The 14405-nt window shown below is 51.5% G+C and overlaps 1 protein-coding gene across 8 annotated transcripts in view; it reads right to left on the bottom strand.

Moving 5' to 3' along the window:
* The window catches only part of LOC310667408 (semaphorin-3F-like), a 32577-nt gene that overhangs the window by 17342 nt on the left and 830 nt on the right, over window positions 1-14405 (bottom strand). For 4 of the 8 annotated variants that reach the window (XM_083419693.1, XM_083419694.1, XM_083419696.1 and 1 more), the window contains exons 2-9: window positions 14118-14311; window positions 12596-12733; window positions 4040-4200; window positions 3640-3702; window positions 2981-3100; window positions 1934-2027; window positions 1158-1277; window positions 275-414 (exon numbers count right to left, since the gene is read on the bottom strand). In XM_083419693.1, the coding sequence (XP_083275819.1) occupies window positions 275-414; window positions 1158-1277; window positions 1934-2027; window positions 2981-3100; window positions 3640-3702; window positions 4040-4200; window positions 12596-12733; window positions 14118-14311 (1030 nt within the window). The remainder of the gene's footprint in view (window positions 1-274; window positions 415-1157; window positions 1278-1933; window positions 2028-2980; window positions 3101-3639; window positions 3703-4039; window positions 4201-12595; window positions 12734-14117; window positions 14312-14405) is intronic. The other 4 variants (XM_083419695.1, XM_083419699.1, XM_083419697.1 and 1 more) reach the window with 1 other exon arrangement.

Below are 14405 nucleotides of genomic sequence, written 5' to 3'. Positions count from 1 at the left end.
CATTGAGCAAGCAGTAATCCTAAGGCTAGTGGGAACTTGACTTAGCTACACTTAAGGCAGCCCAGAATTTGGAACCCTTTTCTAGGATCTCCAGGTGCAATTTTAGCTCTGCAGGAGCGGGGACACAGCCATCGCCACCAGCAAAACACACGCTCACACACCCCTCAGGCGGCAGCCCCCGGCCTGCTCCATCTTTCTCAGCCTGGTTCCCCATGCCTCAAGCCAAAACTCAACCGTGTGGGTGGGTGTCTCCCCCACTCCAAGCGTCGCTCACCAGGCAAACCCGTCCCACCCGAGCGAGCACAGCAGGCCCCACGGCACCCTCAAGCGCTTTCTCACGGAAAAAGAAGTAGAGCTTGTCATCGTTGTGGTCGGAGCTGTCGGGGATGACGCGGGCGTGGAGGAAGACAGGGTCTGGTGGGGAGGGGAAAAGTGCCGTTACCTTGGTCCGCCACTAGGCAGCGCAAGCAAACACTTTAGCCCAGTGGCTGCCAACCTTTGGGCGAAAGCGTGCCACAACAAGCCAAGTACAACATCTAGGACATTTTCTACACTTTAGTCCAGGCTTCCTCAGCCTCGGCCCTCCAGATGTTTTGAGACTACAATTCCCATCATCCCTGACCACTGGTCCTGCTAGCTAGGGATCATGGGAGTTGTAGGCCGAAAACATCTGGAGGGCTGAGATTGAGAAAGCTTGCTTTAGTTATAACACATATTCTTATGCATTGGGGTAATGCTAATTTTTTCAACGGGGTGGGTGAGTTGGATCTGTCCTTTTGCATGATGAGCATTCAGATTCATAGTCTGCTCTTTGTACACTCAGTTTTAATGTTTCTTTTAATGCCACGAATCACTTTAACTCACTTTTGTGAAAAAAGTGACAAATGAACACAAATAATAATGAGGATGAGGATGGGCGTAAGTCTGCTGAGCTGAGCGGCAGGCAGCAGCCTAACAGAGGAGAAGCAGGCTGGGCTGCAGGTTTCGCCTCTATGGCACTGCCAAGTGCAAGGCTCTCCAGGTGTGCCACAACACGCACCCTGCTACCTGTGCCACTCGCGCCACAGGAGGTGAGCCATAATTCTCGCCATTATCCACAGTGTGCTATCCCAGCACTCCTCCCCACCCACTTCTGGCTACCTCCATCAGCCTCATACCATAGAGCCAGCGGGAATCATGTTGCTCGGTGCGCACAGCCGGTCGAGGCCCCATCGTTCGGAACACAGCAGCATCAGTGCCCATGAAATCCACATGAACTCCAGCATACAGTGTGTTATCTGGGGAGAGGAGAATGGTGGAAGAGGCACATGGCAGCATTAGTCGAATAGACACAGAGACACATGTAGACATATAGCCGATGCAAACCTGAAGGCAAGGGAACTGGGTACAAGAGCGTAGACCTTTGGTCCATCTGCTCCAGTATTGTCTGCCTTAACTGAGAAACAGCAATCCAGAACATTAGACGTGGGTCTCCTAACCCTGCTTTCGAATCTCCTTTCAATTGTGGTTAAACATGGGACCTTATACTTCCAAAGTATGTGCTCTGAAACTAAGTTATGGCCCCTCAGTGGAAAATGTCTTCTTGGCCTGCAACATCCTCAGCAGCTTCTTGTTCCCTGCCAATCAGCTGTTTAGCGCTAACTGGCTGCTTAGCTAATGCAGCATGTCTAGTAAATGCAAGAGAAAGACAAGTCATCAAACAATGGTGGCTGTAAACACACAATGACATGGTCTCTGGCTCCATTGGGCAACCTGTGGCCATTTATATGCTGACAAGCAAGATGGATCACACTCATCTGGAGCTCTCTTGTAAGAAAAACAAGAGTTAAAAGACAAATACACGTATATGCACAACACTACTGGTGCTTCATAGAGATAACTGGTAGCAGGGTTGCATCCAGGGACACATGCAAACTCACTCAAAGTCACTTACTGACAAGCACAGCCGTGCTGTGCTGCCGGGGGTCATATGGGCACTTGCCCTTCCCTGGCTCCAGTGAACGAGGCACCATGCGGAAAAGGTACTCCTTTGAAGGGATGAAAAAAGAAGAGAGCATGAATATGAGCATGGAAACCTACCTTGAACACCTAACCTAAAGCCCAGCTCATTTCCAAAACTGTGGAGGGACTAAATCCCACTCTTGACCTGCTCTCCTTTTCAGAAGTACCCTCTCTCTTCAGAAGCTCACACAGGTAACTGCCTTAAACTAAGGCTGTGTACTCACTAAAGCACATTTGTAGAACATTCTTTCCTCTTAAAGAATTCTGGGCACTGTAGTTCACCCCTCACAGAGCTACAATGCCCCCAAATCCTGAGCAAACTATAGAACCCAGAATGTTTTTTAGCGGTATAGGATGTATACATTTGTCCAGCGTACTATTGGTCCCTCTAACTTGGAAGGCTTTAAAAGAGAATCTGACAAATTCATGGCGGAGATGGCTATCAATGGCTCTTGGCCATGACGGCTATGTTCTGTCTCCACAGCTGGAGGCATCAATGTTTCTCAACTCCAGTGGCAGGAAACTATGGGAGGGGATGGTGCTCTTGTGATCGAATCGCGCTTGTAGGTTTTCCACAAGCATCTGGTTGGCCACTGGGAGAACAGGAAGGTTGACTAGATGGGTCATGTGCCTGATCCAGCAGGCTCTTCTTGTGTTCTAACTCACTATGGTCAACAACAGGGAAACCTGTGGGTCTCTAGATGTTGTTGGCTGCCAACACCCATCCGTCTCAGCCTCCATGTCCAATGATCAGGGATCATAAGAGCTATAGCTCAGCAGTATCTGTGGGGCCATGGGTTGCCCACACCTGAGTTACATTCACTGGCAGTGACACTCCAGGGTTTCCGACTGGGATCCTTCCCAACTCTACCTGGAGATGCCAAGGATTGAACCTGGACCTTTGGGCATACAAATCATGTCTCTACCACTGAGCAGTGGCTCTCCTCCCAGCGGGAAGCAATCCAGGTTCTCTGCTTACTTCAGAGCGCCAGCCACGGTTGACGAGGGCACAGACTGGGTGGTAGGCCCCTGTTCCACACACATACAGGTGAGTGCGGTTCAATGGCTGCATAAGCCGGATGTAGTTGAAACATTCGCCCTGGAGGGTAAAGAGGAAACAGGGCATGAGCTGGCAGACATCCTCCTGGCAGCCAGAAGTTGGCTCAACCCCCATTTTCTTACCCTGTCCCTTCCCCAAAAAATAAAGAGGAAGGGGAGCCGACTTCTGGTGGGGGGCATTGCTCAGAAACACAGGCTATGCAGGATCAATGGATAGCAAAGATGATGCCATGGAGGTAACAGCTTTGGGTTTTTTTGGTAATATTGTTCTTAGAAGTACACAAGAAAACCCGGGAGGTCCAGGGGTATTCCTGAAGGCACATCATCTTGTTGAAGGTAAGCAAGTCCTGGGAACCACATGCATGCCACCTCCTCAGGTTCCACAATGGAAGAAAAGCGGGATAGAAATGTAAGAAACTAAAATAAGGAGTCAGATGGATTCAGGGACAGCCATAGCCACATTGACAAATGGTCTTTCCACAGGGATTTGGGGCATTTAGACCAAAAACCCCACTAGCGGTTGTGAGGTGATACCCAGGGTGATAAGAAGAGAGCAGTGGAGCAGCAACTACGACTCACCCTCTGCCCCTTCCCTGCCAGGCGACACTCATTCTGGTGGCTGGGAAGTGCTGGCCAATGAATCTGTGCAGAGAGAGACAGAGAGAGATGAACAGGATGGGGATTGGCTTTGAGAGACTAGAGGTATTTCTCCCTCCATGCCAGGCCTTCACGCACTTGCAGTTAGCTGCCTTCTGAAGCTTGGCCAAGAATCCAGGGTGCCCATCTCCCTGGCTGCCTCTGCTCCAGCCTATCCCATGTTCTTCTTCACCTCCTCCCATGTTACCCCCACCAACCAAACCCAGCCTTTTCTGGACGCATCCAGCGGACCACAGCCCAACCCCATAAATCCTGGGCAATGTGGCCCCTTTCATTCTGACCCAGCGCGACTCTCCTTGAGGCCCTCTGCAGCAGGGCTTACAATGAGCGGCTCCTTGTTGATATTGTGAAGATCCAAGGCCACCAGGAAGTCTCGTGCCCCCAGGTAGAGCCGCTCCTGGTCTTGGTCCATCAGCAGGATCCGATAATCGCTTGTGTTGAAGGAAAAGCTGAAGGGGCGGGCAGTGCGTGTCTCCAGCAGTTCTGGGGAGATACATCCTCGGAGTCAAGGGTCAGTCCCACAAGCCAGCCCACTCCCTCAGCCCACTGGCCTCCAAAAGGAAGGCAAGTCTCAAGCGTCCTCATCCCCCTTCTTTCTTGCTGCCTTCCCCATAGAATGGGCAGCAGCGGGAGCAAGCTAATCTATGTGATCCCTGGTCTGGGCTCAGGCCGAGCTGAGCTGAGCTCAGGGGGTATTTTGGTCCCATGAAGTGGCTAAGGCGGAGCCGACGTGGGTGGTGGGGGGAGGGTGCTCAGCGGCTGGTACAGCAAAGAGCCTAAATCCCCCAGCAATCCCCCTGGCCACATTCCAGAGGTGAAGATCAGAGAGTGGCCTGGTGAGCTTCCCACCTGCGGTGACCTTGGGGATGTGGCCAGAGGACAATCAGCCTCTTTGCCCAGCTACTGTCTGCAGCCAAGTCTGGACAAGAATTCAGAGACCAGGGACAGAAATTGGCCTAATCCCTGTGGACAAGTGGACAGAAGAGCAGATTTCCGGGGAGCTCAGAGAGGGAGACAGGTGGGGAGCGGGGAGGGAAAGGAGCCTGAGTGGGATGAGGGATTGAGAGCCAATTAAAATGGAAGGAACAAAAGTAAGTGTAGGAGCAGGACTCCAGGGCCCTCTCCTCTGTTCCTTCTGCTCCAATTCAGCCGACCGACTGAGTCTGAACGCCGGAGACAGAACCCGGAGAACCTGGTGGAATTCCCCAAGCATTAACACATGGCAGGTGGGAGACTATCATCCCCCACCCTGCAATAAATGTCAGGCAGCCCCATGGCAGGATGCCCAGGGCAGGGTGTGTCACGCATACCCATATCTGATGTATACAATGACCATTATATAACACTGCATACACCAGCAGTGCTGGGGACCCCTTTCAGGGATATACACACAACCAAGCAATACTGGATTATTTCTTAGGCATTATAAGCAGCAACTTGAGAGGGCATGGGAGAGTTTTTCAGTCATAAACGACGTGGTGGCGGTAAACTTGTGACCCTCTGGATGTTGCTGGACTCCCAGTATCCTTTGCCTTTGGCCATTCTGGCTGGAGCTGATGGGAGTTGGAGGCCAACAGTATCTGGAGGGTCACACACTCCCCAACTGTGCCATATGAAAACTGGGTGTTATATAATGACCAGTGGGAAACTGTCAGTTATGATAATTAATTACTAGGTGTTAGGTGAAGGTACAACTTCCTTAATATTCTCCTCTGACAGGAAGGGGAGAAACACCACAGGGTGCTCTTGCCATACCAGCAGCAGTTTGGGAGGCTGTCTATATGGGTCCCCAGAGACTTTGGAGAAAGAATGTGTTTATGACGTTTGCACGGGATAAATCTGGAATCTCTCTGGAAATAACATGCTGTTGTTTTTTCTGTCTGGGGAAATTCATGTGGTGATTCTGTTGCTGGGTAAACAAAGGCATAGTTGCTAAGGAACACAAATCTGCAAGGAAAAGGACCTTTTGGGGCTCTGAAAACCCCTCACGTCTTCTCTCCTTGATTGGGCCCACCAGTGGCAACGGATGGTGTTTTAGATGTGTCTCCACCACAACAATACACAGAATACTTTGAAAGCTGCCCCTAATTTGCACAGCCAAGGTGGAGGGACACTTCTACCAGCCAAAAACCAAACAAATAAAAAACAGGCATCATTTCCTGTATTCGCACACAGGCATTTGGGCAACTTTGTCAGGAGTGTACAGGAAGACTCCCTGAAATGCATATCCAGACCAGAGATGTGCCACTAATAAGAGCCTTGCTAGATCAGACCAGAGGCCCATCTAGGCCAGCATTCTGTGGTCACAGTGGCCACCCAGAGGTCTCTGAGAAGCCCACACACCAAATATGAGTGCAATAGCTCTCTCTCCTGCTGTTGTCCTGCAAAGACTGGAGCTCAGAGCACATAGCTGCTATCATGACGAGTAGTCGTTGCTAGCCTTATCCGCCATGAATGTGTCTAATCTCCTTTTCAAAGCCGTCTAAATTGGTGGCTGTCACCACATCCTGTGGAAGCAAATATCACAGTTTGAGTAAGTGCTGTGGGAATAAGTACTTCCTTTTGTCCGTTTCCACACAGAGAAGGTATTAAAAACTGTCACCAGACATTTATTAGAACCAGGTGGGTATCCTCTTTCAACGAACCACGTTTGGGGTTAGTGTTTGGAGGAAATCAGTTGGGGCATGAAATGTGGGAGGCAGTTGTGGATTGACAGTCGGGATGGTGATCAAATTTTGTCGGTTGACAGTGGAGGGGGGGAGAGGATGAAGGGTAGAGGGGATTAGCTGAGTGGGAATGTGTTTAGGAGATTACTAGTTCTAATTGCATTCATCCCAGACTTCAGCTGACTGAATTTATTTTCATTGTTCCTCAAATAAAGCACTTGGTTGTTAGCCCTGGATAACTGTTGGTGGAAAACATGTTTAAATGGTTTGAACACCTACCCCAATACACCTATTCACTTACCTGACCATGGGTTCGTAGTGGATAGCTCAATTAAGACGTTGTGTAAACAGCGTGGAACAGTTGCCGCCGCTGCCTCCCCCCCCCAATTCCATGCTAGGAACCATTAGGAAAGGAATTTGAAAGAAAACTGTCGATATCATTGTGCCATTATACAAATCTTTGGTGCAACAGCACTTTAAATACTGTGTGCAGTTCTGGTGGTCTCACCTCAAAAAAGAATATGGTGGAACTAGGAGAGGTTCAGAAAAGGGCCACCAAACTGCCCCTGTGAGGAACAGTGGCAACATATGGGGCTTTGAGTTTAGAAGAAAGGCAAGTAAGAGAAAACAGTGGTACCTCGGGTTAAGAACTTAATTTGTTCTGGAGATCCGTTCCTAACCTGAAACCTGTTCTTAACCTGAGGTACCACTTTAACTTATGGGGCCTCCCGCTGCTGCCGCGCGATTTCTGTTCTCATCCTGAAGCAAAGTTCTTAACCTGAGGTACAGTGGTACCTCTGGATATGAACGAGATCCGTTCCGGAGCCCCATTCACATCCTGAAGTAAACGTAAGATGCGTCTGCGTGGGTCACATTTTGCCACTTCTGTGCAGGCATGTGATGTCATTTTGAGCGTCTGCACATGTGCGAGCGGCGAAACCCGGAAGTAACGCGCTCCGTTACTTCCAGGTCTCCGTGGAGCACAACCCGAAAATACTTACCGTAACTTGACGCTACTTCAACCCGAGGTATGACTGTACTATTTCTGGGTTAGCAGAGTCTGTAACCTGAAGCGTCTGTAACCCGAGGTACCACTGTACATGGCAGAGGTGTATAAAATTTAGCATGGCATAAGGAGAAAGTGAACAGAGAAAAGTTTTTCTCTCACACATAACGCTAGAACTTGGGGACACCCAATGAAGCTGAACGTTCCAAGATTCAGGGTGGGCAAAAGGAAGTCCTTCTTCACACAGCTGAGCCATGGAATCCACTCCAACAAGATGCAGTGATGGTCATCAGCAACCTGGACGGCTTCTAAAGAGGATGAGGCAGATTCATGGAGGAGAAGGCTATGAGCAGCTATGAGCCACCAAGGCGATGTTCTACCTCCACAGTCAGAGGCGGGATGCTCCTGAAATGCCAGTGGGTGGGAATCACAAGTGGGGAGAATGCCTTTGCTCTCAGCTCCTGCTTTGAGGCTTCCCATAGACATCTGCCTAGCCACTGTGGGAAGAGGATGCTGTGCTAGTTGGGTCTATGTTCTTTTCCCAATAAAACTGCCTTGACACTTCCTGCATCCACATACTACTGTTAGCACAGCAAGACCACAACACTTTTGGAAAGCCATGATCTTTGACAAGCCTCTGGAAGTCAGCATGAGTGGCAAATGACCCTGCAATAGAACTTGATGTCCCCTCTGCCCCAAGCTCACTGGTTCTATTTTATATCACTAAAAAATAAAATGTTGTTCCATGCCTTGGCACAGGGTAGACAATCAGTTGGACATGAACAAAAAAGTGACCTTCCCACATTGTGCAACAGCAGGAGAACCCACAAAGGCACACACAAGCAGAACCCGCCTTGTAAAGGTGCATGGGCTCTTCATGCGGCAGACGTGTTGAACAGCCACAAAGAACATTGCGCCCCCAGCACAGATCTTTGCCACACCCTGGCCAAGCCCACGGTGCAATCTAGGCTGCAGCAACCAAGCGGCTTCAGCTCACAAAGAGCAACTGCACAACACTCTTCTCCCCACACTGTTCCCAAATAGTAATGCCCAGCCATACTTCCACTGCACACCCTCCTGCCTTCATGAAACATAAGCTGGGCAGGCTCCACATGAGATCACTGACTCCCCAAGGCTGCAATCCATGACATGCGTCCTCACCACATGCAGTCCTATGGGTGCACACAGACACAGGCAAACACACGTGTCTATGCATGTGTGCATTCATGCGCACGCACACACTGGGCAGAGTGGTGTTCAGGGCTTTGCCTTTTATAGGCAGGATTGCTGCTGCCAAAAGGAATGAATTGTCCTTTGGCCAAGGATGTTTCTCTCTCGCTCGCTCTCTTGCACACACATGCACACCCATCCACTTCAAGGGCTGGGCTGGCACCAAATGCCTGAGCTGAAGGAAAGGAGGGGAAAGGGGCTGCAAAGAGAACAGAGGGTTGGGCGCCCGTAATGGGGGTTGTGGCACGCACTCCCCCAGCAATTAAACGATCTCCTCTCTGCCCCAATCTCTCTCACTTCCCCTTCCCAACAATGTGCTTTGAAAAGGGGAATCCATCCAAGTGTGTTGCAGCCTCCTCTCTGTATGGCATGCTGGGTATTTTAAGCCCTTCTGGGAAATCCTTTCCCCCTGTGACTGGCAAGTAACCAGATCCCGGAATCCCCGAGAACAGAGAGTGTAGGGGGAACCCAGCAAGGTCACAGGAGATGAATTTGGGGATGGGGGGAGGGCAGCAGCAGAAGCCAACATGACAGCAGAGGACCCACACATACAATGGCATTGCGTTTGTGCAACTGGGGAAAAAATATACCTGCAGTAAGGCACTTTCCACAGCAAGAACACAGTCTAGGCGATTTTCCTGCCTTCTGGCGGTATCTCAGCATGCAAGGGCATGCCTTGAAGGTGACGCTTGTGCCAAATTCGCAGGTGTCATTGGCACATGAATTGACATGATTTGCTGCATAGGACGCCGTCAGGGAGAGATATCCACACAAGCAGACTTGGCCCTGTGCACATTGACTGCATGGCCCACTCATGCTGTCCTACACATGGCACAAAATGCTGCTTATATACATACAACTCATGGCAACCATTGTGGGAATGTGTTCACTTTTGCTTATGTGTGAATGGCTTTATAGTTCACATATATAGTTGACGATCCCTGTCCAAAGATCTGCTTGTGGCTGAACGTTCCCATTTAAGTGTAACCAACTGCTCACACACTTGCCAGCACACGAAAAGGTGTTGCTTATTGTGAGACTACACACATACAGCTGCCGGAATAAGGCTGCATGATTATGTGGTGACTATGGAACTTATTGCCACATGGTGGTGCGGCTGCTACAATGAGCAAAAGCAATTTTTAAAAAAATCACAATTAGATGAATATAAGGAAAACAGACTTCGCTGGTGGCTTCTAGGCATACTAGCCAAAAACACAGCCACCATAACGGAAAACAGCATCTCTCTGGCTACCACATCAGAAGGCTTAACAATGAGGGGTGGACATGGGCATCAGACTGTGCTTGCAAATCTCTCTGAGGATTCTGGTTGGTTGCTGTTGCCAGAATTCCAAGCCAAAAAAATCCAGGCCATCGGTCAGATACCAACAAACAAATTTCCTGATCTGACAGGAGACCTTTTCCTGTTGCCCCATGGAGGGACCCACTGCACAAGCATAAACATAGGTAGAGAGGGGTACCTATTTTCTAGAACAGGAATGTCCAACTCCCAATAGACTGCAATCTACTCACAGTATATAGAAAAACTGGCAGCGATCTACCCATCCCTGTCATTGGATGGACCAAAGTTGTTGAGCTTTTTTGGGAAAGTTATTGAGCCACTGTTGTCCCCCCCCCTTTTGGGGGGGGGAGGAGATCACTGAGGGGCCAAAGATCTACCAGGATCTACCAGGTACACCCCACCATCTACCAGTAGATCACGATCTACCTGTTGGACATGCCTGCTCTAGAACACCTTACTGTGGGTTCTGTGGTTCTCAAAAAGGAACATCCATGCTTCCTTGCGTCAACCAACTTTCGAGATGAGAAATGTGGCATTGTTCTTTACGGGCCTCATCCGCATGCAAAAAGGGCATCTTCATGTCCTCCTCCACTTGCACACGGGCAGATATCAACATTTATAGTCCACCTTTGTTTGAGCAGCTCACGGCAGCACACATGGAGATTATCCCATTATATCCTCACAGTCTCCCTGTGAGGCGGGCTAGGAGCAGAGATAGTGACTGGCCCAACATCATGCAGGAAGTTTTAGAGCCAATTGTGTATCTCTCTAGCCCAAGTGGCCCTGCATCATGCCAGAGTTGTGAAATGATTGCCTACATTTTACACACACAACCCAAAGCCCTTGCCTACCAGTGCCACAAGCACCTGTGAATCTGCCCCTGTTTTTCTTCTTTCCTTTCACGTCACTGCTTACTCCCATACAGCCTGCCCTCTGACTGATCAACACACAATCTCCTCCTCCTCAATAAATGGCTATGACTTCAAACAATTCCAAGGAGCTTGGAGCACAAACACAACAAGTGAACATTATAGAGAAAGCCACGTGTGGATTCCAATATACATTCCATCCATATTTAACATCCGCCTCTAACATATACATCTTTTAGACTTCCCTCAGCCTATCTGACAATTTTCCATATTATCACTACTACTCACATTTCTTAAATTTATATTGCACTTTACCAATCTTATCATATCTTTCAAGCAACATTTCAGTCAATCATTTTCACAAAGCTTCTTGAAAGCCTATAAAAATTAACTATATAAAAAAAGAGAAAGCCACGTGTGGAGATCCTCAAGATGAACTCAAGTGCAAATTCAAGGAGTGAAAGATCTCTCTCCCCAAACACCCCCTCCACCAGGCTCATAGCTGTCAATGTTTCCCTTTTTTAAAGGGAAATTCCCTTATTCCGAATAGGACTCCTGGCAAGAAAAGGGAAAAGTTGGCAGCTATAACCAGGCTCCTGCACTGTAATACTGCACTATTATTAACTGGGCAGCAGATTTAGAATAATTCACTAGTTTTTACCCATGCACATATTTTTGAATTCACAGGCAGCAAGCACATTCAGATGAGAGGAATCACCGCCTTCCAACTTTCTCCCAAGGAGGCAATGCCTCTTCTGGGGTGGGCACCTTCTGTGGGACACCCACATGCACCCGCTATCAAAGAATGCTACACTCCTGCCTCAGAACTGTAGTTTTATTCATATGCAGATACAGTCAGTTGCTCAATTGATTAAAAATCTTGCATGGCTTAATCAGCTTACGGGTTTCTTTCACCAGCTGACAGCCCTAACTATCCTGCTCTTTTGGTGCTGCCTGCTGCCATGAGAACCCCATATTAGGTTGGCTGACAGAAGCAAACATACACATTTTAGTATGGAAATACAGTGTTGTGTAATGGTTAGTGTTGGACTAAGGAGAGATTGATTAAAATCTCTGCTCAGCTGCGAAGTCTAGTCATTACCTCTTCACCTAAACCCTACCTCACAGGGTTGTTGAGAGCATAAAAAGGAGGGGAACCAGAACTGTGTGCAATGCATTGCCTTGAACCTCGAGACAGGATATTAATAAAATAAAAAATAAATGCAATGGGCTGTAGCCAACTAAGTTCTACTCAAAGTAGACCCATTGAAATGAATGGACCCAAGTTAGTAATGTCCATCAATTTCAGCAGGTCTGCTCTGAGCAGGGCTAACACTGGATACAACGCAATGAAAATCACACACCCCTCCATTAGAGTTCTCAGTTCTAAGCAGCGCCACTTCCCAGAGTTGCCCCAGGACCAGAGCCGGCACTATCATTAGACCAACTAGGCAGCTGCCTCAGGTGCAGACCTCTGAGGGGCACGATTTGATACAGATTAGTTTTGGTTACATCTTATAAATTCCTGATAATGTTTTACTTTTATATTTTGAAGAATCTTATGTCTACAAGACATGTGTTTCTGAAGAGTGAAGTTAGCAATTTGGGAGGCGGGATGATGCCGGGTGCAAGTACTTAGCCTTGCCCAGGGGGCAAAATAGCCCGGCGCCGGCACTGCCCGGTGGTGCCACACCCCCCGCTTCCCTTCCGTGCCCACCTGGAAGGCGACGCCCGCAGGGCCTTGTCCTCCTCCACCCCCAGCCCTGGGCCTCACCTGAGTCCCGCTGAGCCGCCCTCTTCTTACCTTTGTAGGTTAGGTAGACCCGGGGAGCGCCGGCGAGGCTGCTCTGGCCCAGGCAGCAGCAGCAGCGGAGCAGCAGCGCCAGCAGCAGCAGCAGCGGGGGTGCCCAGGGCGCCATGGCCGAGGGAGTCCTCGGGACACCTGTGGCGGGAAGAGAGAGACACCTGGAGGCGCGCCCTCCTTCTGCCGGACTCGGGGGCACCTGGCGAGGGAGCGGGCGAGGGAGACGCGCGCGCCCCGGGGCGCTTGGCGGGGAGAGGCCTAGAGGGCGCTGCGTCCGAGGGCGCCAGATCAAAGGCGCTGCCTCGCCCGGCCCACCCACCCGGCGCCCGGCCAAGGCGCTGTAACCCGAGCGGGGCCGCGGCTCCTGGGCACTTCAAAGGCTCGCTCTCCCTCTGCCCGCCTGGCCTGCACGCTCCCCCCTCGCCATTCTTGCTCTCCCCTCCTTCCCTCAGGCCAGCGGCACTTTGAAGTTGGGGGACGCGGGCTGGGAGTCCCCAAATGGGGGCTGGATCCCAGCCCACCGCACCCCCCCAAAAAAAAAACTCTACCTCATTGGACTCCTCCTGGACCCCGGGAAATGGCGCCCCCTGCCGGCGCCCCGCCCGGAGCCCTTGGCCTTGGGCCGGCCCCCTTCATTCTGGAGAGGGCACCGATGTTGCGGCGGCCTCCTGCCGCCATCACTCTCAGCCCAAGGGGGCAGGAACGGCAGCAATCCCTCCCCGAGCCCCGGCCGGGCTATAATCTTCCCCATGCCACACAACAGGTGCCAGGGGACAATGCCAGCAGCAGCACCCCCTCCGCGCGCCCCGCCAGCACACGCAGCTCCCACGCCGTGCCAGCGGGGCTCGGGCTGGGCGCTTTGATCCGCCTGCCAGTCCCGTCCCGTCGGCTCTCTCTGCCCCGTCCTGTCCCTAGTTCCGCCGACGTGCTGCAACCTGTCGCTTCCATACCTGAGCCAGGTGCAGCTAAGCGAAGCGGGGCATGCCGGGACATGGAGTCCCAAATGGCCCCAGGGGCCAGAGGGGCTTGGCTCACCCCCCAAAATCCAGGGCCCGTGCTTTGCATGTTGGGCCACGTCTCTCGCTCTCTCCCTCGACGCGCAAGAACTCCGTGTCCCCCTCGGGTGCCAGACTCAGGTCCGCGCCCCCCGAGCCCAGATCCGCCACGCTTTTGTTTTGAACAGGACAGAAGCCTCCCGTTATTTGCTGCCTGGCCCAAAAGCGGCTGCATCTCAGACCAAAGTTGCAACCCCAACGTGCGCTTTCCCGGGAGCGAGTCCTACTCAAGTGCAGAGCCAAAGCGAGAAGCGAAGTAGAAGCGGCGCAAAGTGTGTGCGCTCCCCCCGCTCCCAGCTTTAGAGGAAAAATAAATAACAGGAGTGGAGAGGAGGAATGTTGCAAGCGAGGATTGCAGTGGAGGTTGGTGGGGTGTTCCTGGGACACAGAAGGGGCGAAGGAGCAGGGCCAGGATCGTGGCCAGGGCTGCGGAGTCCCCGGCAAGGCAAGGCTCAGAGGCCACTCACCACCCCTCGCCCGCGCTGCTCCCGGTTCCCGACCAACGCGGCGGCTCAGAGCCCGCGGGCGCGTCCCCTGGCCGGCGCGCACGAAACTTTCTCGGTGGTGCTGTTCCTCCGGAGGGGAGCCGCTCGCCGCGAAGGGAAGAGGCGCATCGCTGCCCGCCGCCTGCCCAGCCGCGGGGGGGTCCTGGCTTTTGTCACTCCGCGGAGGGAAAGGGAAGCGGCTGCACGTCGCCCCACCGGGCAAACCCCCCGCGCTAAGCGGCGCGCAAGTTCCTCCTCTGCCTCCCGGAG

Source organism: Podarcis tiliguerta, assembly GCF_965153285.1.
Source record: "Podarcis tiliguerta genome assembly, chromosome: 17".
Lineage (NCBI taxonomy): Eukaryota > Metazoa > Chordata > Lepidosauria > Squamata > Lacertidae > Podarcis > Podarcis tiliguerta.
This window is presented reverse-complemented; position numbering and strand designations above follow the sequence as displayed.